This window comes from Phacochoerus africanus, chromosome 11, assembly GCF_016906955.1.
Source record: "Phacochoerus africanus isolate WHEZ1 chromosome 11, ROS_Pafr_v1, whole genome shotgun sequence".
NCBI lineage: Eukaryota > Metazoa > Chordata > Mammalia > Artiodactyla > Suidae > Phacochoerus > Phacochoerus africanus.
Window position 1 is genome coordinate 26886188 of NC_062554.1, and position 22583 is coordinate 26908770.

A 22583-nucleotide genomic window follows, 5' to 3' on the forward strand; every position below is an offset into this window, starting at 1 on the left:
AAGGCTGGGCTGCAAGCTGAGTTCAGTCAGATGTGCCCTGTAGTTTATTTCCCCCAGTGGTTGCATATTGTTTGAAAAAGGCACTCTTATCAGCAAGAAGCTGATTTTTGCTGTCTCCCCTTACAGCTGGACAAATGTCACACAGGGAGAGTTCTTGCCTTGGATATGAATTTTTCTGTAATCAGCAAATTAAGAGAAATGAAAATTTAGGGCTCTCCTTGGAATCCCCTGCACAAAAGACTTTACACATCCTTTATAGCTTTCCAAAGGACAGATTTCTATTTCTTCTTGGGAATCTGATCATCACCTCCCATTACACTCGGATCATCTCCCCCTTCCCCACAAGCCTCCTTCTTACCTCTTTATTTCAATCAGAAACAACATTGTTCTCGGGCTTTCTCATTAATGCACTCACACTCATCATTGCGCTGCATATGGTAAGTCCATTAGCACCCTTCACCTCCTCTCAAACCATCATCTCAAGAAGGCATTATCCCTCTCAGACTGTGGTATGGAAATAGAGGTTCACTGAGATTCAATGACTTCCCAGGTCCCAAAGCTAGTAGAAAAAGCAGCAGCTTTGCATTCAAGCTCTGGCCCCAGGTTCAATGGCCCTTTCCCCATTCTACGTGACTATTTTTGGTTAATAAGAAATGATAGTGAAATTAACATGCCTATTGCTGGGATCACAATTGACATTTTCAAAGGTAACAATAACGTTGTCTTTTGCCCAACTTAACACTGTTGGAGTATTGTATTAATGCAATATCAAGCGAGTGTAAGAAATGACACAGGAAAATCATGGCTCAGGAATAAGTCAGGGGCAAAAATGACGCTGACAGCGCCGATGTCTTTCAGAATTCATGTCCAGTAATGAAGCAGAGACAAACCTAGGCAAGAATGCTACTCCAATATTCATATAAACATAGATATAAAAGCAAATAATCAAGGTTCAGTTTTGCCAATTTTATTGAACCAATAAAATTCCTACTAATAACAATGAAATAAATTTCTGCAAGTATAAATGTGATACAGTTTAACAAAACCCATTGTTCTGTACCTATAAATAGATTTTCAAAATGTCATAAAAAGTGCAGTTATGAATTGTTAACATGTTAATACACAGTTCCTTTATTTCAAATGTGTTTGCCTTGACTCGCTAACAGTTCCTTCTGCATCTGTTCAAATAATATTACCCATCCCTCCAAAAAAAAAAAAAGAGAGAGAGAGAGAGAGGCATTAAAGCACTAGAATATTACACATAAACCGATCCATTCCGGTCAGCTTTAGTCCGAGTTGTAAAATCAGCAACGTAAGAAAAATAAAACCTAGTTATACATACAAAAAAGCTTTCATGGGTTCTATAATCTCCTTAACTGCTGACTCATGTGGAGGGCATAATAGTTGCAAAGGCTTATATGGTTAACTATTTTCAGACTACATCTACAGCAGGGTCAGATTTGCCAGAACAAGTTTAAAGTGGCTGTTTACCAAGTTTGCTATTTTCAGAATTGCAACTATAAATGTAAGACCACCATCTGACACTGAAAACTGTGTGAATCCTAAATGGCATCAATGCTCTATTTGATAAAAGCTTATTCTAATGGAAAACCTTATATAGTAAGAGACTGATCTAAATATAGCAGTCTTAAAGATCACGTCATCCGCCTCACGTTAGTCCAAAGTCACGTGCTTCGTATAAAAAAAAAATTACAGTAACAAAGCACAGGACTACAAAGGCAAAACATCACAGCTTCTGATTACACTGAATAAAAAGTACCGAGGAACGCAAAAGATAATTCTGTATTAATACTGATGAATTAAAGAACTCTAACAGACGTTTCACAGCATGCTACATATATCACTCACAACTTAAGGATAAAATGATGTCTAAAATCGAAAGATAAGAAGTTGGCAATCTGATTTCATGTGCAATTCAGCTACGAAGTCTTAATATATACATTCATGATGTAGCTGCCCTGCAAAATCAGGATTTAAAAAAAAAAAAAGATTTCAAGTTCAAATCCTATTTCATAAGCTAAAGGATACATCCAGTTTTTCCATGACCAGGAAAGTTATTTTCAGGTGTGAAGGAGCTAATCCAAGTGGCAAGGCCATGTTCCAAGTTGACCTGACAGGGTTCTTTGTAACCTTGCTCCAACCGTGCATGTGGCTATGACTATTCTATGAGCTTGGAGAAGATGCCAAACCGGCTTGTGGTTTGCTTTCTGTGTCTATCTTATTTTGGGTTGAAAAGAGTAAATGTGAAGAGAAAAGAGGAAGGGGGAAAAATACCATATTTTCTGTCCAGGGAAGATGGATGGAGGCAGAGGAAATATCTGCATTCGATAGAGAGTTGGGATCACTTTCCTTGATGAGCAAGGGTACCATTGAACTCTTATCTTTTATTTTAGAGAACCAGCAAAATTCAGAAAGGAGAAAAGACTCAAACGTCACAAAGGAAACTTCTTGACTACCCAACTGACACATTTCCTTTAGCCTACCTTTTGATCCTTCCTGATCACATCTGGGAGTCTGCTGACAGTTTGTAAAGACTGATTCTTTTCAAGAGAGATGTATGATCAGTTTCACTGAGTAAGTATCATAATGCATATACTTAGTTAATCAGGACTCAAAAACACTATTTTAGCATTAAAGACGAGGGAGTCCCTCTCCCTTTGATATTCTTTCTGTTAAAAATTATACATTCATTTTAAAGAGGTTACATTGAGGGGTGCAAGAAAATAGACTGTTTTAGCAAATGTATATACCCCAGATTATATTTATCATCTTTAGACTAACATTTGATGTTGTCCTATGAGCTGTAAAATGGGGTGTTTGTTCTAAAGGCTATTTTACAGTATGCATTTCATTGGTTCAAAGACTTCCACAAGCAGTGAAAAGAATCAGATAGTCATCCCCCAACTACCCCCATATTTCTGGAATTCATGGTGGTACAGTCGTAATTGATTGAAAGCTAGAACAAACATTTCAGGACATTTGATTTCATAACAAAAAACCATCCTCTCAGTCTCCATTATCCAAGTCTCATTTTTTGATTAGGCATCTATTCTATTCATTCCTGGGCCCTTCAGGGTAGGTACTAGACTCGGTTGTCAGGTGGAGTAGTTCATGACTGGGCGTGAAGGCCATCGGCAGACCACCGTAGCCTATGATTCTCTGTCCTTTCAAACAGGGTGGAGTTTGTCTTCAGGTCAGACAACCATTGATGGACAAACACGCCCCATGTCAGAAACCTGACTGTGTTCATCTAGAAACTACATCCCTCCACTGAGCAGGCACTGGCTAGAGAGGAAGAACTCTCGCTTCTTCCCCTTCCGTGCATTTCCTGTTCCTTAATGATACTGTCTGGCTATACCGGACGTGCAGCCAGGGGACTAAGGACCACAAGGGCAATGCATTCCCTTCTCACCCCACAGCTCATTTCCCCCAATGAGAACAGGGTAGGAATAGGGGTTAGCAGCTTAGTCTAACCAACAGAAGCTTGAGCAAACACTTATGGAGCCAGCTTTGTGGTATTTTATCTATATTATACGTGAAATGGGCTTCTGTGATCTAATGGGACCACCCACACATCCTTTATCATATGTCCTCCTGTTGGAAATCTGTTTCAGGGCCCAAATGACACCGATAAAACAAATGTCTGAAACATCTCCCATTCCTACGCCAGACATTTCCTGTTCCACTGATGGGTTACAGATTGATCTGGATTGCTGGAGAAGTTTAACGTTACATTCAAATACCTTGGACTAATGCAGGTACTTATTACCTATTATAGATCCAGGTTAGGATGGCAATGCAATCATTTTTAAAATCCTGCTAAACACTAAATTCTGCATGGTAAGAAATAGCTCAATTTCTGTATCACGTATAAATATAAAGATTCCTACTTTGATAGAAGGCAAAAATCTTCTATGATTTATTTAAAATATGGAAGTAGTATTACTGAACAACAGAGAGTGAATCCATGAAAAGGTTGGATACTCTGAGTTTATAGGCTCTTTGGGGATGAGGTAGAGGAGAGCAAGATATTTTGGCAGCTGGGAAAGGGTAGAACAGTATGGGACTGGCGGGATTACACGCGGTGCTGTGTAAGATCTGGCAGGGGGTCTAGGGCAAAGGTCAGCCAAAATATAGCTAGACGGTGGGGGGATTGAGAGGAGCTGGGACAAATCATATTCTTAATGAATGGAGAAAAAGTAACTAGGAAAAGTAAATGCTGGTGACGATCAGCAGGTGGCTGGTGACGTTTGGTTTGGACTGTGAGAAGGCGTTCAGACCAAGATGCGCCGAGGGGAAGGGAGGAGAGTGAGCGTGGTAGAGGTTGAGGCACTTGGAGGAAGAGAAAGCAGGCAGGAAAGGGTGGGCTTAATGCAGGCAGGAGCTCCTGCAACAGGAAGTGCTCCTTTAGATGAGGTGTGTGATGCTGAGGGCTGCCACGCCCTAAGAATTGTGGTCCAGGCGTTCCTTGAAAAACTCTTCCTTCCTCACGGGGCTCTGCCTTGACAGGTACCTCTACCTCCACGATCCATTTCTCCCCAGCTCTTTTTGCTCTAGGTCTCACCTGAGCAGACACTGCTAACGAAGCCAAATCAGCATGGAAGTAATAAGCTCCACCTAGAGGGGGCATTGACGTTCTGTGACTGAGATGAATACATTCATGGTACAGTACTGGTTTAAGGAAAGACGATTGGCTCTCAGTCTCCAGAGGGATCTAATCAGGAAACGTGGTTTATGACGATGGCCACCACAGGTTCTGAGTACGAAATCAGGCAACTTAAATCTTGATCTGAACAGAGGAGCCACATGTCTTTCAGGTTGCGGTTCAATTGTACTATTAGCAAATTTCATATACTATTTATAAACAGTATTGTTGCATAATTTTTACTCCATGCAAGACCGATTATTTGCATAAAAGAAGAAAAAGTCCCCTTAGATAAAGAGACGAGTTTAAGGTCTTGCTTTCCAGAGGAATGATTCATTGTCTTTAAAACACAACATAAAACAAAACAAAAACCTCGTGTCGCCAGCACAGTGCAGATCATTTTTACAACTTGCACTGAAATTCGTTCTTTTCCCCGAACAAATGATCCTTAGAGTTTAAAAGAAATCTTACCATCATATATGCATGCACTCTGCATGAAATGGTGAACTATTTTTTAGTATAGCTCTTCAATTGTTGGTTGATAATTTCATTTTTTCTGCAGCATAAAAATCTAAGATTTTTGATTTAAAAACTCTATAAAGATGGGAAACTTTTTTTTTCAGAAATAATATGTTAATTAGTTTTTAGAAGCATTTAAGATCTTTAAGGGACTTTATAACACGATTAAAATAGGGACTCTGGTTCAAGTACAGTTTTGATACCAATTTTACACTGTTTGCTGTTCTAAGACAGCCTTGTGTTGCTCTGTCATTATTACTTGGGTTTAAAGCCATAATAACAGGCCAAGGCCATGCCCCAGATCCCATATTAGCCATTTTTAGTTTAAAAAGTACCCCAAATGGGACAAAGATTCTTCCTGAGACTGAGACAATATACTTAGCTCAAAAAGGTGAGGAAAGTAAATACGTTGTTTTGTCTCAAAAGCCTGTCTTCCTCTAACTGTCACGAGTCCATCTAAGGAAGCCTAATCCGAAGGCTCCCAGGAGGGACCCGCCTGGCCACTCCCGCTGGCAGGGGACTGGGTTAAAGATTTACTTTCAGCGGGGAGAGTCTTTAGGTGATCTGCGAAATTAAGAATTACAACTAAAGTTGGAAAACTTGCAACTCAAAAGAGACATCAATCAAGCATCCGTATCACTTGGTTATTAGACTCATGTGAAAATAATAAGCAACGGAGTCAGAGACTTCACATTCACATGTGCTTTTTTTCACATCCACGTGCACATCTAAATTTGGCACAATGTGAGCCCAAGGGGTGGGTGAGTGTATCGTATCATCACATCGTTACACCAATTGAACCAGGTATCTCTTTGAAAAATATCACATTTGAATATAAAAAGCTATCCTATAAATTACTACATAGTAAATTCAATACTCTGAAAAAATACCACCCTGGAAAACCGCATCAGAATTTCAAGTTTGCATTAAGTGAAGCTCACAGCAGACTCGCTGTACAATGGCATTCCCAACCTGGAAGGCTGCGCGTGCTGCATCTTGGCAGGTGCATTAGCGCCTTCAGAAGTCAATCTTTTCTAGGCTGATTCAGTGAGGTTCATAAATACATTGTTTTGTTTTTGTTTGTCGTTCCAAGTCAACCGATTTTCCTGATTAGTGATGAGATAGATCGATGCTGAGCTAAAAAGAAACTTTGCTAGGAAAGAGATCTAGTAAAGGCACTAATATTTCCACAACTCAAACTCCAACTACTTACATTTCTGGGGCGGGGGGGGCGGGGAGGGGGGACACAAAAACAAAAACTGAGTGGCCATTTTAGTTACTTAAATCTTATTTCCCCTTTTGGTCTAAAGCTCATATGGTGTTCTGTGAGAATTTCTCCTCCTTTTCCATATACAAAAATCACTTTTCATCCTGTAATACAGGTCACCTGCACAAAAACTAGGGCTATTAACTGAAAGAATGCTAGCAAAACAAACAAAAAACACATGTCAAGGATAAAGGATACCCTCCACTTGAAAGTTCTAAAACTAGAAAAGTCAAATGGATATACATGTTGTCATTCATGTTTTGCCATTCTTCTAAACACTTTCTTTGTAGCTAATACATATCTATATAATGTGATATGGAATAAAATCAACATATGGCATATGCAATAAACAAGACAGAATAGATCCGGCATGGGTTCATTGAATAATCTTTTTAAATAAACCACCCTGTCTTTAAAAATATTAGTCATTTTTTTTTCCTCCCATGGAAGATTTTAAACAAGATCCTGGAATCTAAAAATGCAGAACTACCACACAGTCATAGGTTTACAGTCATCTTTCTATTTTCTTATCTGAAACAAAACCTAAAAGAAAGCAAAGGAATGGATTGTACCAGAAAAAGATGATGAATGGAAGGGGAAAAATGACTGAACCGAACACCAGTCCACACTTCTTGCATGAGAGAAAAAAAGTAAGTCCTATGTAACAAGTCAGTCAGTCTAAAATGAAATCTTTGTGGGAACTCCAGCAGAAAAGTTTAACTATATTATTCACTATGGAGAAAGGGACCTTTTTTTTTTAAAAAAAATGAGTATGTCTGTGTAAAATTCAAGTCACCCTTAATTAACCAAAAAGTGTTTAAGCAGTGCAGTCGTGTCCTACTGGATAGCTGTGAGCATCTCTTTAGGCACTTCACTGGTTCATTAACATAATACAAATTAAAGCTATAAACACATAATGTTGTGCTCTGTGAAGATAGTCTAATCCAGCAACAGAAACCAATGCAAAAATGTGACTTTTTGAATGCTTTTTCCTCCCTTAAAGACCTGATCTTTTTTTTTTTAACCAGTTGTCCGAAGAGATTTTTTCTGGGGAAGGGGATGCTTTGGCATTGCGAAAGGAACATGGTTCAACCCCAGGAAGGCGAAAGCCTTGTGCAATAAAGAAATTCCAACACAATTTCTTTATGGCTCTGTTTTAAAAAGGACACTTCTGCAGTGACATAATGGGGGAAAGTTGGTTGAGTATTTTTTTTAAACATATTGCACTCTTTTGCTGTCGTTGTTCAATCACATTAATGCATAGAAACAATTGTTACCTTTGAATAATAAACTGCTTAACCTAGCATAAGAAAAACCATGGAAAATAAGTTCTAATAGCCTAAGAGGAAAAAAAAATATAGGTATCTTAACCTTCCTCTGCTTACTGCAATATAGAAAACACTATGAGAAAAGAAACATGTGCAAAGAAAATTTTTGGTCAGTCTCGTGTGGGTACATGTTTATATGTGCCAACTAAATGATCTGTAAGCAGCACTGTGAGCTCTGATTATTTCCGATGACTGAGGATTACTGTCCTTGAGAGAAAGGATTGTGCATTAATTCCACTTTTCGTATATACATTTGATATGGAAAACGGAAACTTTTGTTTCAGGAGTGAAAGAAAATAGCTGAATTTGGCATTTCAGTAGCATGCTATAGAATTCATCATGATTACTTTCACATTAAATTATGGACAATGGCTGTATCACATTTCATGTTATCGCCAATAGCAGTAAAAAAAAAAAAAACCCCAAACAGACAAATAAACAAAAATACTAAACAGTGCCTGACAAATAATCTCCTAAAGACACAGACGTGTGCCCTGTGAGCAGCTTCGTTCAACAGCGCATGCTTCTCCTCCACCAGATTTAGGACACAACGTGAACATTTTAGAATGGCCGAGAGGAGGTCATTCATTGGTGAATTCTGATATCTGATAAACAACTGCTTGAGCAGATCGTAAGCGCTTTGTCCTTGTTTAAAAAAAAAAAAAAGGAAAGAACAAAAATACACATACACATAAACCCCAAAGCACTGAAGTTAAGCATTAATAAACCAGGTTCATGATTTAGGATCAGTATCCAAAAACCCAACTACCACCAATACCAAGTAGTGCTCCTCAGGATTATTTTTGCAAATTGTTAGTCATGTTAAGCATCAAGAAAACGAAAACACATCATTGCACATTACAGCCGCCCCCCAAAAACGGCTAAACTTTGACACTAGAGAATTGAATAATGTTTGATGCTACATCACAAACAGCTTCTGATGGATATCCTATGAGAAAAGGTCTTTACACACACATGACATCTTCCCCGGGTGATGTTTCAGGTCAAATGCCGTGTTATGGCGCGAAGTGCGTAGAGAAGCTCAGCCTGCATCCGTGCTTCCATTAGAAGCAAATTTACATGAACCTGGAAAAGAGAGTGTTACCAATTTAATGACCATGACACACAACTGAACAAATTAATTTTTTTCCACATATCAGGCAGGCACAAAGGTTTTTCACGGGTATCATCGGTACATGCACAAACACATGTGGCTGGGCACATAGATGCGTGTATGTGACAGAACACTCATACGAAGGCTGCCTTTATACGAAATGGCTTTAAGAGTAAAGATGACTCCTCCAAGTCTTAAAAAGTCCAATACTTTCATTAGGATAGATCTTGTGTAAAGCCAATCAGTCTTTGGGGTTATAAAATAAAGCTAATTTTTACAAACAACAATTTTCCTACACATTAATACTTTTTCCCAGTTGTAAAATTTTATATGGCTAAAAATCAGCCCTATCAGTAAACGTTTACTCCTTGGAAAGCTTTTAAAAACATTTCTTATTCTCTGCAGACATACCTCGTTTTATTGCCCTTTGCTTTATTGCACTTCGCAGATACTGCGTTGTTTTGCAAATGAAGGTGTGTTGAGCAAGTCTATTGGTATCATTTTTCCAGCCGCATTTGCTCACTTCATGCCTCTGTGTTACAGCTGGTAATCCTCACAATATTCCAAACCCTCCCCCAGCAAAAAGACTATGACTCACTCAAGGTTCAAATGGTGGTTCGTGTTTTTTTGCAATGACATATTTCTTAATTAAGGTATGTACACTGTTTTTAAAGACACGATGCTACTGTACACTAAATAGACTACGATATAGTGTAAACACAGTTATTTCAGTGGTCTGGAACCGAACCCACAGTGTCTTTGAAGTATGCCTGTACTTTGGGAGACACTGAAAAGAAAATCTGAAGCTTAAAGCAGCTTGGAATTAGTGTCTAGTACTGAGATATGCATAGCTTGCCTTGAGTCTTTTAGATACAAGCACCTAACTTTTTAGGGGGAGGATACAGCTCATCTGAAAGGTTAAAATAGATACCCACATATTTTCAAAACTTTTTATAAAGAAATGTGATACATTTAAATGATTTTGTTATCTTCCTATAGGTGAGATCTATTGCTGGATTTATTCTAGGAGAAGTTCTAGATACCACCAAGTAAATGAAGAAAATCCAATGCAAACACATAAGCAGAGTGTAAAGATGTACCAAGGACAGATGCTGGAGATAAACGGGTATTTATCTGATGTGTGATTGGCTCTAAGACTTCAAGAAAGTCTGCTAGGTATCAAGGTCATCATATTCTCTATCAAAGTCATAGTGTTAATTAATGGGTATTATGCCCCCTGAAAGGTTTTCTTACTCTTAATCTCAGACACTGTGGTATTAATGGAAGATTCTTGGACTTAAAGGATCAAAAGACCTAAGATTTAAGCTCATTCGTATACTATACTACTATGTTGGTAAAAATCCTTAACACTGATTAGGTATTAAGTCATGAATCCTATATATTTCAATCCAAAGAAATATCCTCATGGAATAATATATTTGGCTCAAAGGTCCTGCATTACTTTGTCAAAATACCAAATCATCAAATTGGAATGAGAAACTATTGTTCTCATAGATTAAGTGTAATGGCTAGAGTTAAAGACTCTCTAAATGGATATGCCTTCTGGGCCAAGATACAATTATACTTAATGTAACATCTCTGTAGGTTTGATTTTTATTAATCGTTAGAATGGTAGTTTCCCAAATGTGCTTTTAAAATATCCATCTTCAGATCCAATCTTTCAAAGGCCAGTGCTAAATTTTTACTTTATACACCACATTGGACAAAACACAAAACAAAAATTTAGTTACGATTCATTAGTCCTGCACTTAAAAACAACATTAAAAAAAAAACAAAAAAAAGGATGGCTGGATGATGCCACTTCCATTTTTTAAAGACACTGATTTTTAAAAATATCTTCCTATATCATTTTTCTATAATCATCTTCCTATAACCATTACTTCTTATATTGAATATATGTCTATGGTAAATGTTTAGTCATGAAACACACCTTCTCTGAGTGTTTGAATTGACGCCAGTAACTGTCATACATGCGCTTCGTAGTCCTCTCAGGATAGCAGGTCACTGTCTTAATGTAAACCTTCAGGCTTCGTTCAAGTAACTGATTAACTTCTCCATAATCATAGTCATCATACCTATAAGCAAAATGATCACGAGCTTTATAGTGACAAAATCAAAATTTCTGATTTCTAAAGTTATATCAAGAACACATCTATTATCTAGTGATTAAACACCAAAAGCTTGTTCATTAATTTCTTTAACAAATATTTATTGGGTACCTATTATGTGCCAGGTACTTTCCATGTACTCTTCTAGGCACTGGTGATACACTAATGAATAAAATAGCCAAACATCCCTGGTTTCATGGAATTTAAATTCTATTGGAGAAAAAAAGAGAAAAAAATGAAAAAGATAACCATACAATATGTCAGATGGCAATAACAGCTACGGAGATAAAATGGAACTGGGGGCTGGGAGGAGAGTTGAGATTTTCTTTTTTTTTCTTTTTCTTTTTTTTATTGTACAATTTTTTTTTTCATTACAGCTGATTTACAGTGTTCTGTCAATTTCTGAGAGTTGTGATTTTTGATGGAGTGGGCAGGAAGGCTTCTCTGAGAGGTTGACATTTGAGCAAATACCAGGAGAAGGAACAAGTGTAAAGCCCTAAGGCAGGAGGCTAGCATTTCATGGAAGAGGGAATAATCAATTGTGTCCAATGACACTGACTAGTCAAAGAAGATGCTACTGAGAACTGGCCACTGCCAGGAGCCATGCAGAGCTCCCTGCCGACCTCAATTAGAGCAATTTTGTTGCCGTGGTAGGAGTGAAAGCTTGTCAGGTGCAAGAGAGAATGAGAGATGAGAAAATGGTGACCGTAGACATACACAAGTTTTTTCAGAAAGATGTGCTGAGCATGGGAGCAGAAACATGGGGCAATAGCCAGAGGGAAAGGGGGATGAAGAAAGGATTTTTTTTTAAAGGTGATTAGAGAAATAAAGGCATGTTTATGTATTAATGTGAAAGACCTGGTCAAGAGAATAAAGTTTAGTATGCGGCAGAGAGAAGGGAGAATTGCTAGAACAGGGATCTTGAGAAAAGGAGAGGAGATGGGATTGTGGGCCCAGGTGCACAGGAGCATAGACAGTTCATCCATAACCTGAGAGAACAAAGACCAGAGTCAATGGGCACAGAGGCATCCGGATAGGGGGGTAAATGCAGCAGTGGGAGCTTTGGGGGTTCTCTTCTATATTTTCTGCTGTTTTTTAACCCAAACATAATGCTCAGTTTAAAAAAAAAAAAAAGGATCTCCAGGATTTTGTATGAGCTTTATTTAGTAGCATGCAACAGAGAAACAGAATCATCGTATTTGTTATCTACTGTCTTGAATACTATAAATATTTATCGAAATTGAATTAAAACCTATGAACATTTTCATTCTTAACTAGGTTGGTCCAGTATCTGTTTTGAAATGTGAGGTCTCTGTGATAACTCGCTCTCTAGGATAGTAAATGGGCAAATAACAGAGTTGTTATTTGCCAATATACTAGTATCTTTTAGGTAGAGTGTTTCATTATTGGTTGATTTTTCAGGAAACTTGGGACTCTTTAAGACTTCAAATTATAGAAACTACTTTGCTTAACAAATTAAATTCTAATTCCATTTCATAATGGTTTTCTGAAAGGACATAGTATAGAGTCAAAGGGAATGTAGTCATAACTAGAGATTTCCTGCCAATCTATTCCCATACAAGTCTTTAAAACTTAGCTCAAAAAGGATGTTCTCCAAAGAGCTTTCTTTCCTGTTGAGACCATTCAGTCTCATTCATTCATTTACTCCCTGACCTCTCAATTCTAATTTTCTAAATTTAGAGGCCACTAGTTCATACTGACTTTATAGTTTTGTTTCAGTATTCTTAGTGAGATTATGTACGCTTTATGACGGCAGGTTCTATCCTAGTTTTATTTATACTCTAATTATTATTCCTTCAAAAAACCAACCAACCGACTAACCAACCAACCACTTATCACAGCTATTTAAAGGGATATAATATGTGTTTTTTAATGTTCAGTTCTTCCAGGAAGGAGTCTCAGATTGATTCTCTCCTATCCCCAATGATTATTGATGTTTTTTCCCTCCTTAGTAAATTCTTACTACTGTATTTCTATATCCACAGAGAATTCATACCACTAAATACAGAAAAATACTTGTCTATAAAATATGTCTTTTTTAAATTTTTTTTTTATTTTTAGGACTGCACCAGCAGCATATGGAAGTTCCCAGGCTAGGGGTTGAATTGGAGCGGCAGCTGCCAGCCTACATCTGAGCTGCGTCTGTGACCTACACCACAGCTCAGGGTAACACCAGATCCTTAACCCCCTGAGGGGGGCCAGGGATCAAACCCGCATCATCATGGATAGTAGTTGGAGCCACAACTGGAATTCCCTAGAAGTAATTTTTTTAAAATTTTAAGTCTGCACATGATATTTTCTCCCCAGAAGTGTATACTTCTCAACAGGATAGAATTTTACAGTTTCCTTTAGAAACATTTAAAGCCGTCTCCACGATGACCCTACCTGATTCCAAACATACAGTGGACGTAATTAAATAAAGCTCTGCGCAGCGTGGTCGTGTCGACGTCCTCATGGGTGGCCATAGTGTTATAGGTGAGGTTATAGACCATGCGGAACTTCTCGTCAAGAAGGTGGCCGATGTCGGAATAAAGTCGGTTCACCAGGGAGAACCCGTGATTTTCCCAGGTATAGTCCTAAAAGAGTAAAATGTCTCCAATTATGAAACGGCCACTCACCACTTCAATTCTATTGCTGATAAAGACGACCAGGGAAACAAGCAAGTGGAAATGTTTCACACCTAAGCCTGAGTTTGCGGCTTTACCCAGAAGGCTTCCCATCAGCTTGTCGATGGGAGTGCCCTGATGTTTCCTCAGTGGGTCCAGGGTTTAGCACGACGGTGATAAACTCTGGCTGCCTCCTGTGGTCAAGTCCTATGCAACCTTTGTCCTCATCTGGAAGGACCCCAGAAGACCTTGGAATATTCCTGTGTGACCAAACCTACGCAGTCACATGGCTGGCTGGCAGATCACGGAGTCTGTTGCACACCTGTATGCTCTTAGGAACCACATCACAACTACGTCTTGGGGGTGGGGGTGGGGGGGCCCTTGAGCCCATAACTACTGATGTATGATCTTTTTACCAAATGGCTTTTTATTGTAAATGTGGTCATATCACTTGATTTCCTCCCTGCTCCACTCCTAAAAGCAAACATTATATAACTACCATGCAATACTGCAAGTAACTGAATAAAGCAGTTTCCCTTTGCCTCCTGGGGGCGGCGGGGGGGGGGGGGGGTAGATGTTGAAAGAATCATCCACCAATTGGGATATCAAGTTGGACAAGGACAAAAACTAGGTTAAATAAAAATATTTACGGATTCTACAAAATGACCTATTGATTTCTCTAGAGGTCAACTTATTTACATTTTAACATTTCACAGTGAAAATGATAGTATTTATTTTCTACTTCCTCTGAATCAAGGGCATCTCATACCTGAGCTCGGAATGTTGGCAAATGCTCCTCCCCTCGTCTGGCAAAGTCTTCATACCCAAAACCAGGGTCTTCGATATATCGGGAGACATCAGATGTTATAACCATGTCGTCCTCAAAATCTAAGGACAATAATGAACAATCTGGTGTTAAGGAAACCATACAGAGTTAGAACAGTGCAGCCACTTCATTTTCCTCCACTTCTTAGCTTCGTGCTTTTCCATGGATTTCCACAGTGACAATGCTGACTACGTGGCTTCAATTTACGTAAAACATCTTTCGCTGAAGTTTTGGACACAATTTCATTTCTAAATACTGGCAATCATAGCCTTTAGCTGTAGTTATCCAGGCCAAAAAAATGTGACTAAATCAAAATATCCAAGCAGCAGTAGCCAAGGATCAATACACGAGTTTTATTTATGCAGAAAAGGAAGAGACTCCAGGTCTTTGAATATAAAGCTTAAATGTTTTTTTGATTTCTCCAATGGATGAAGTAGGATGTTAGGAAGGAGTCGCGATGAAGGTGAAAATACCACCTTAACTGAGGTTAATTTCTAAGAAGGATTTTGTTAAAAGTAGACGGTGTTTCATCTGGACGTATTCACAGTGGAAAATAGTTTGAGTTCATTTTTAGCTTACGGAGAAGCATCCAGGGAGAAGGACTGGGTAAGAGCTTTGTAATAGGGAGGAAAGTGGACTTTTGGGTGCTCTTACTGACTTGCTTGCTAGTTCAATAGAAACGTACAGTTTGTGCAAAATTCATTGCTTTACACCTAAGATATGTGTATTTTTCTATGTCCATGACAGCAAAAGGGTAGACAACATAGGAAGTAAACATTAGAACAGTATCAAAACGGCATTCAGAAAGATAGGAAAGGGAGTTCCCATGGTGGCGCAGTGGTTAACGAATCCGACTAGGAACCATGAGGTTGTGGGTTTGGTCCCTGCCCTCGCTCAGTGGGTTAACGATCAGGCGTTGCCGTGAGCTGTGGTGTAGGTTGCAGACGCGGCTCGGATCCCGCGTTGCTGTGGCTCTGGCGTAGGCCGGTGGCTGTGGCTCGTGGCTGCGGCTCCGATTAGACCCCTAGCCTGGGAACCTCCATATGCTGCGGAAGCAGCCCAAGAAATGGCAAAAAAAAAAAAAAAAAAGATAGGAAGGCTGTAAAAATATTTTAAGACAGCTGACTTCTATATACTTGAATATTAAACATTCACCACTGAAAAATTATAAATCTCTAACACATGTTAATTTGGTTTAAAGATAATTCTTTTTTAACGTACTTTTTCCCCTATGTCAATCTGTCTTTATAATTACTTTTTTCTGATTTCGAACACTAAAAGGGAATAAACAACCTTTATTTACTATCTTCTGCTCTCAAAAATGAACATTTTTTTTTTTGCCTTTTTTAGGGCTGCACCTGTGGCATGTGGAGGTTGCCAGGCTAAGGGTTCAATTGGAGCTACAGCTGCTGGCCTACACCACAGCCACAGCGATGCCAGATCCAAGTTTCATCTCTAACCTACACCGCAGCTCACGGCAATGCTGGATCCTTAACCCACTGATCATGGCCAGGGGTCAAACCCTGTAGGATTCATTACCACAGAGACACAACGGGAACTCCCTCAAAAATGAACATGTATTTTTTCAAATGAAGAGACTAGTTCCTTCCATGCAAAGAACAGTATTTTCTCAACAAGAATTTTAATTAATATAAAATAAATTCATTATTTAATAATTAATGCATATAAAGAGTCAATAGAACAATTTTGTCGCATAACAAAACACTAATTCTTAAGTGAACCATCTTGAGAAAGCTTAAAAAACAGGTGTAATTGCAGTAATTCATCTGAAAGAACTGAGAAAGAGTATTGCCTTTATTCTCTTTAATCTTGGCTATTTCATGAAAATCCTAGCAACGAATATTCCTTTCTCATGACTTTTTTTTTTTTTGTCTTTTTGCTATTTCTTTGGGCTGCTCCCGCGGCATATGGAGGTTCCCAGGCTAGGGGTCGAATCGGAGCTGTAGCCACTGGCCTACACCAGAGCCACAACAACGCAGGATCCGAGCCGCGTCTGCAACCTACACCACAGCTCACGGCAACGCCAGATCGTTAACCCACTGAGCAAGGGCAGCAACCTCATGGTTCCTAGTCGGATTGGTTAACCACTGCGCCACGACGGGAACTCCCCCTTTCTCATGACTTTTAACCTTCCCTTCGGTCCCTGGCACGGAGGGATCAGGGTGCATAACATTGGCAGGAAAGTTAAAGTGCCTAAGCCGCCCAACTTAGGAAATAGCTCATTAAAATTCTTACATAACTTCTTTATTACACATAAAGGGAAGAAACTAGCCTTTGTCGAGTACTTGCAATAAACCAAGTGCTATGCCATGTGCTTAATATCTATTTTCCCTTTGTTTCGTTAATACAAAAAGAAATAGACCCTTAAGAAATTAAAAAAAAAAACAAAACTAACTGTAAGTCACTAATACCATTGTCACTACTGAGTGCCAAAAATAAATACACTGTGGGTTAGTGTAAGATGATGTGGAATATCCGTGAATATTAAATTACATTGATCTGAGGCTTTCAGGTGACTTTGGGTTCTCCAAAGAAAAAGCCCAGGCTTCTCCCCAGTCCATCCTCACAACCACTGTGCTATCTCCTTGTGCTCTAGCCTCTGTCTGGGTAAATAAAAACACTTAAAGGATGGTGTTTTCAATGCATTATCTCTTAACATTTGTGGATAAGGTTATACTTGCCTTAATTCAGTTCATCATGTAATAAGCAATATAAATGAAGCAAAAAATCTAAAATGTAGTAGTAATCACTGAGGCTGCTGTGAAAATTAGGAGTCTTGTGGGTTGCAAAGTAAAATTAAACTGGAGTTCCTGCTATGGTGCAGGGGCTTAAGAATCTTATAGCATCTTGGGTTGCTGTGGAGGCGTGGATTTGATCCCCTACTGGGCGAGGTGGGTTAAAGGGTTTGGCGTGGCTGCAGCTGTGGCATAGGTTGCAGTTGCAGCTTGGATTTGATCCCTGGCCCAGGAACTTTCATTTGCCATGGGTGAGGCCATTAAAAAAAAAAGTAAAATTAAACTGAGACCAGTGAGTGATAAACAAGTTCTATAAAACAGTTTTCCTCTTGACACGATCTTTCCCCCGACACGGTACAACCAGGTCCTAGCGCTATTATTACACTGCTGGTGCCTTTGACTTAGTTTTCATTTTGCTCATATACATATGCAAGTTGACACACGGGATCTTTAAACACTCAAAAATAATAAAGAGTAAAACCAAATAAAATAGAATTTATCATACAAATAAGATACATATTCATTTCCAAAATAGGAGTCAATCAAGACCTGTTTTGGGACAATTTTGTCCACAGAAGGACAAAGTTCTCTCAAGCCACAAATATTTTTTCCTAAATTTGCTTTAGGAAGTTATTTAAAAATTTTTTTTTTTATTTTTTGTCTTTTTGCCTTTTCTTGAGCCACTCCTGCGGCATATGGAGGTTCCCAGGCTAGGGGTCTAATCAGAGCTGTAGCTGCCGGCCTACACCACAGCCACAGCAACGTCAGATCCTTAACCCACTGAGCGAGGCCACGGATCGAACCCATAACCTCATGGTTCCTAGTCGGATTCGTTAACCACGGCACCACGACGGGAACTCTAGAAGTTATTTTCTTTAAAGGGAGTTTAAATTAGTACTCTAATCGACGAACTTAAAAACTCTTAATTTTAATTCTATCTAAACAAATATTTCAAACTCTGGACTCAAAAGAAATGGTATTTTGCATATCACCTGCATTCTTCTGCTCCTAAGGGGTGGCTACTAATATGATACAAAAAATACTATGTTATAGTAATGGAACTTCATGCTAACTTGAAAAATGAAAAAACAATAAAAGCTAGTTAACTCTGTTTCCAAGGTACAGAATATTACCCTCATAGAACACTTTAAACATTTATTTTCTTCAAAAGGATTGAAAAACTATTAGAATCTCTATATGGAATCTGAAACACTTTTATCATGCTGCTCAAATCAAGAAACTTGTACAGAAAAATAAACTTCTATTTCCATTTTAAAATATAAAAATAACTCAATTAGCCACATGAGTCATTTTTCTGTTATTTTCGTGTGGTCAGCAATTTTAGTACTGGGAATGGTTGGGTTAATAATGAAATGATTTCTCTCTGATAATTTATAAATGATACAGCCTCTTCTGTTAAAATCCAAATATAATTTTTGGCCTGGGTCTACAGCTTGCTAGTCAAAATTCACTTTTGAAGGCAGAAGTCCTTGCTCAAGGGTCTAAGAAAGTAAAGACTGGGATTCTAAAATATATTTTCAACATTAAAAAAAAAACTAAAAGAAATAAAATATTTATGCCCTTCAAGCTCTAGTGGTCTTAGAGCAACTTTAAAAAATTATGTCTCTGCCATGTTTCACTACCATTCAGCTCCAAATATTTTCTAATTTCCATTGTGACTTTTCTTTCACTCTTACTATTTAGACGTATACTGCTTAATTTCTAAACATTTGAGACATTTCTAGGTATTTCTGTTACTGATTTCTAGCTTATGTCCATTATGGTCAAAAGTTATACTCCATGAAATTGTAATCCCTTAAATTTGTTGATGTTGTTTTATTAACAGTGTATGGTTGAGGTTGGTAAATTTTCTATGTGCATCTAAAAATAATGGTATATATTGAAGTTTGGGATAGATATGTGTTTTATATATGTCAATTAGTTAAAGTGTGTTATATGTCTTTTTAATTAAAAAAATTTAATTGAAGTATAGTATATTTATGTGTTAATTTCTGCTGTATAGCAAAGTGAGTCATATATATATATATATATATATATATGTATGCATATATACACATGCTCTTTTAAAAAATATTCTTACTTTTTTTGCTTTTTAGGGTCACACCCACAGCATATGGTGGTTCCCAGGTTAGGAGTCAAATAGGAGCTACACCTGATGCCCTATGCCACACCCACAGCAATGCAGGATCCGAGCTGCGGCTGCGACCTACACGACAGCTCACAGCAACACTGGATCCTTAACCCACTGAGCAAGGCCAGGGATCGAACCCACAACCTCATGGTTACTAGTTGGATTTGTTTCCGCTGCGCCACAATGGGAATTCCTAAAATATTCTTTTCCATTATGGTTTATCATGGGAAAGTAAATTTAAATACTCTCTTTTTCTGGATTTTTGTCTACTTACTCTTTCAGTTATAAGGAGATGTATATTAAAAATTTTCACACACACAAAGATTAATATCTAAAAGCAAATAGATGCTACTAACCTTAATACAATAATTACATTTTAAAATATTGGTTTACCTAGAAGGTTCATCCTAGGCTCATTACTTTTCCTTGTTCCATCTGTTTTCCCCGGGTGATTTTTATAAACAACTCTTGATGTTCCCTCCCATGTATATGCTGATAACTTTCAAAACTTTATCTTGAGCTTAACACCCTCTCCTGCGCAACCTCTGTTGTTCCAAGTGTGGTTTGCAGACCGAAAACAAGGGGATCACTTGGAAGTGGGATAGAAGAGTGGTTTCTCAGGTCCTGGTCCAAAGGGACCAAATAGAAATCTGCATTTCAACACAATTCCCCAGTGACTCATGGAAGTTTGAGAAGCACTGTACATCTCTAGACTGGAGGTTTTACAGACAATGTAACTCAAAAGTGTCCAAAATACGGCAGGTTGGGTGCCCTTTAAGGTTAGAAAAGTCATCATGATAAGGCCTCTATCTACCTGATCAGCTGCCTCGTCACATTTCCGAGCACCTCATGAGTTCTCTCCTCACAACACAGAACCACTGGCTCCTGTACCCAGCATCCTGTTTCCTTACCACCCGCCTTGGCTCAGGCCTGTATGCTGTTCACCTCAGGCACCGCCTGACTCCCTTGCACTCAAGCCTCTAAGACTTAGCTCGGAGCCAAGCAGCTGGAGGAAGTCTTGCTCTAAGGACCCCATCTGCCCACACTCCTCCCCATTCATGGCTGAGTCCATAGCCCCTCCACATTCTATCAGCTCTTGTAATTATCTTTCTCTCCCACTGGCAAGGAGAGCCCCCAGAGGGCAGGAATCATGTCTCATTTAGCCTGAAAAACCTTCATACCTACCACACGGCTGAGACACATGGGGTGCAATAAATGTTTGTCGTATCAATAATAAACGAGTAACTAAAACACAAAGCTTCTTTATGTGGGATTTCCTGCAGGTTAGACGCTCTGAGAAATTATTATTAAATATACTCAATTGGGTAGATAAAATCTTTCATAAAAAATCATCAAGGAAGTGATAACAGGGGTTCTTGTTCCTCCCGGTGAAATTTCTGAGAGCTATTGTTCAGGTCATATTTAACAGCAACAAACAAGTCATGGCCAAATCAATTACCTACAGGATTTATGAGACTGACTAACCCGGCAACTAGTCATTTTGAAGCCCTCCTGCAAACCAAGAGACGTCTACTTTACAAATAAATGTTATGTGGATTGATGACTTGGAAGGGTTTAAGCTTTCAAAGTCTCTTGAGGCTGTGCTATTTTAATAACATTTACTATGGGATGTTCAATATCTTTTTTCGTCATAATTGAAAAGTTTCCCTCCTATTTCAAAGTCTCTCAAGAGTATTAGGGAAAAGAATGTGGTTTTAATATGTTTTTAAGACCAGAGCGAAGAAGCCTACCCAGCTTTTAATACAGAATGAACTCCTCCAAGTTCAATCTAAGAAAATGACCTAAATAGTACATTTTTATAAAATTCCAAAGGTTTCTCCAAAGAAATGCAAATGCAAGTGCAGGGTAATTATAGAGCTAATCCGGAAAAAAGCAGGACAAGAACAGTCCTCCCCGATGCTCCTTACCCACAAAAAAAGCAGAGAAGTTTCTTACAAGCCCCATCCCTCAAAACAGCGTTTCACATCTCATTAAAAAGGGCCGCCAAGTAGGATGGATTAAATATTCCTCTCTAACTTTATTAGCAGTTGGTCTGTTCTGAGTAACACTGTATCCAGGATAGAGCATGTTATACTCAGTAACAAAGCTGAAGCCCCTCTACTGGATCTGAAATATATTCAAAGATGCACTAGCATAAGAGGGGAGGCTATGGCATCAGGGTCAGTAGAGAACAAAATCAAAGGAACCTGGCGGGAGTTCCCAGCGTGGCTCAGTAGTCAACGAATCCGGCTGGAAACCATGAAATTGCAGGTTCGATCTCTGGCCTCGCTCAGTGGGTTAAGGATCTGGTGTTGCCATGAGCAATGGTGTAGGTCCCAGATGCAGCTCGGATCTGGTGTTGCTGTGGCTCTGGCGTAGGCCGGCGGCTACAGCTCTGATTAGACCCCTAGCCTGGGAACCTCCATATGCTGCAGGTGCGGCCATAGAAAAGGCAAAAATCCCCCCCCAAAAAAAAACAAACAAACAAAAAAACCAAAAACAAACCCAAAAAAACAAAGGAACATGGCGGTAGAATCGTTTTGAGCGATCCATACTGAAAATACTGAAGTGGTCTGTCAGTGTGCTAAGAACAACTAAAAGGCAAAGGCAGTGAAATTAAAAAGTACCTGAATGAGGAAATGAATGAAAAGTATCTCCAGAGACCACAAAAAGACTTTCTTTCTTTTCCTTCTCAAAGCGAGTGGTCATTTCTTCCTGAGACGCCTCTTCATCTTCCCTTTCTTCTTGAAGCCTTTTCATCCTTTCCATTAAGGCCTCTAGCTCACTTAGAGAATCGACAATCTGGAGCCAGAGAAGATAACACTGGGCGTTATTAATGTTAAAAGGTGTTCCAGTAAATGTCCCCATCTCCCAATGTCACCTTATGTACTGAGGACAGTTACTAAGTTTCTAAGTGCGTTTTCCAGTAACGCCAAAGAAAAGGATATGACAAAAATCAGACATTTTCAGAAGCATGGTGTTTTTGCTTCAGCTATAAATACAGGAAGTTTACATGAATGGACCTATTTACTCTAGAATTTTAAAATGTGGTATATCTTAATTATATTATCACTTATTTTAAAATTGAGGCAGCTGTATGATTTGCAATAATCTCTATTTGCTCTAAAAGCCTCCTTAACCATTCAGAACTTTAGGTACAGGCTAAATCTGTGTAGTAATTAAAAATAATGCAAAAGTA

General features: G+C 38.7%; 1 protein-coding gene across 3 annotated transcripts in view; it reads right to left on the reverse strand.

Moving 5' to 3' along the window:
- Nucleotides 1–951: 951 nt before the first annotated feature.
- Nucleotides 952–22583, reverse strand: part of SESN3 (sestrin 3) — a 72818-nt gene continuing 51186 nt past the window's right edge. For 2 of the 3 annotated variants that reach the window (XM_047754452.1, XM_047754453.1), the window contains exons 6-10: nt 22012–22186; nt 14420–14538; nt 13430–13620; nt 10846–10990; nt 952–8866 (exon numbers count right to left, since the gene is read on the reverse strand). In XM_047754452.1, coding sequence (XP_047610408.1) covers nt 8780–8866; nt 10846–10990; nt 13430–13620; nt 14420–14538; nt 22012–22186 — 717 coding nt within the window. In that variant the 3' untranslated portion in view covers nt 952–8779. Of the gene's footprint in view, nt 8867–10845; nt 10991–11134; nt 11234–13429; nt 13621–14419; nt 14539–22011; nt 22187–22583 lie in introns of those variants that run through there. The other variant, XR_007131030.1, reaches the window with a different exon arrangement.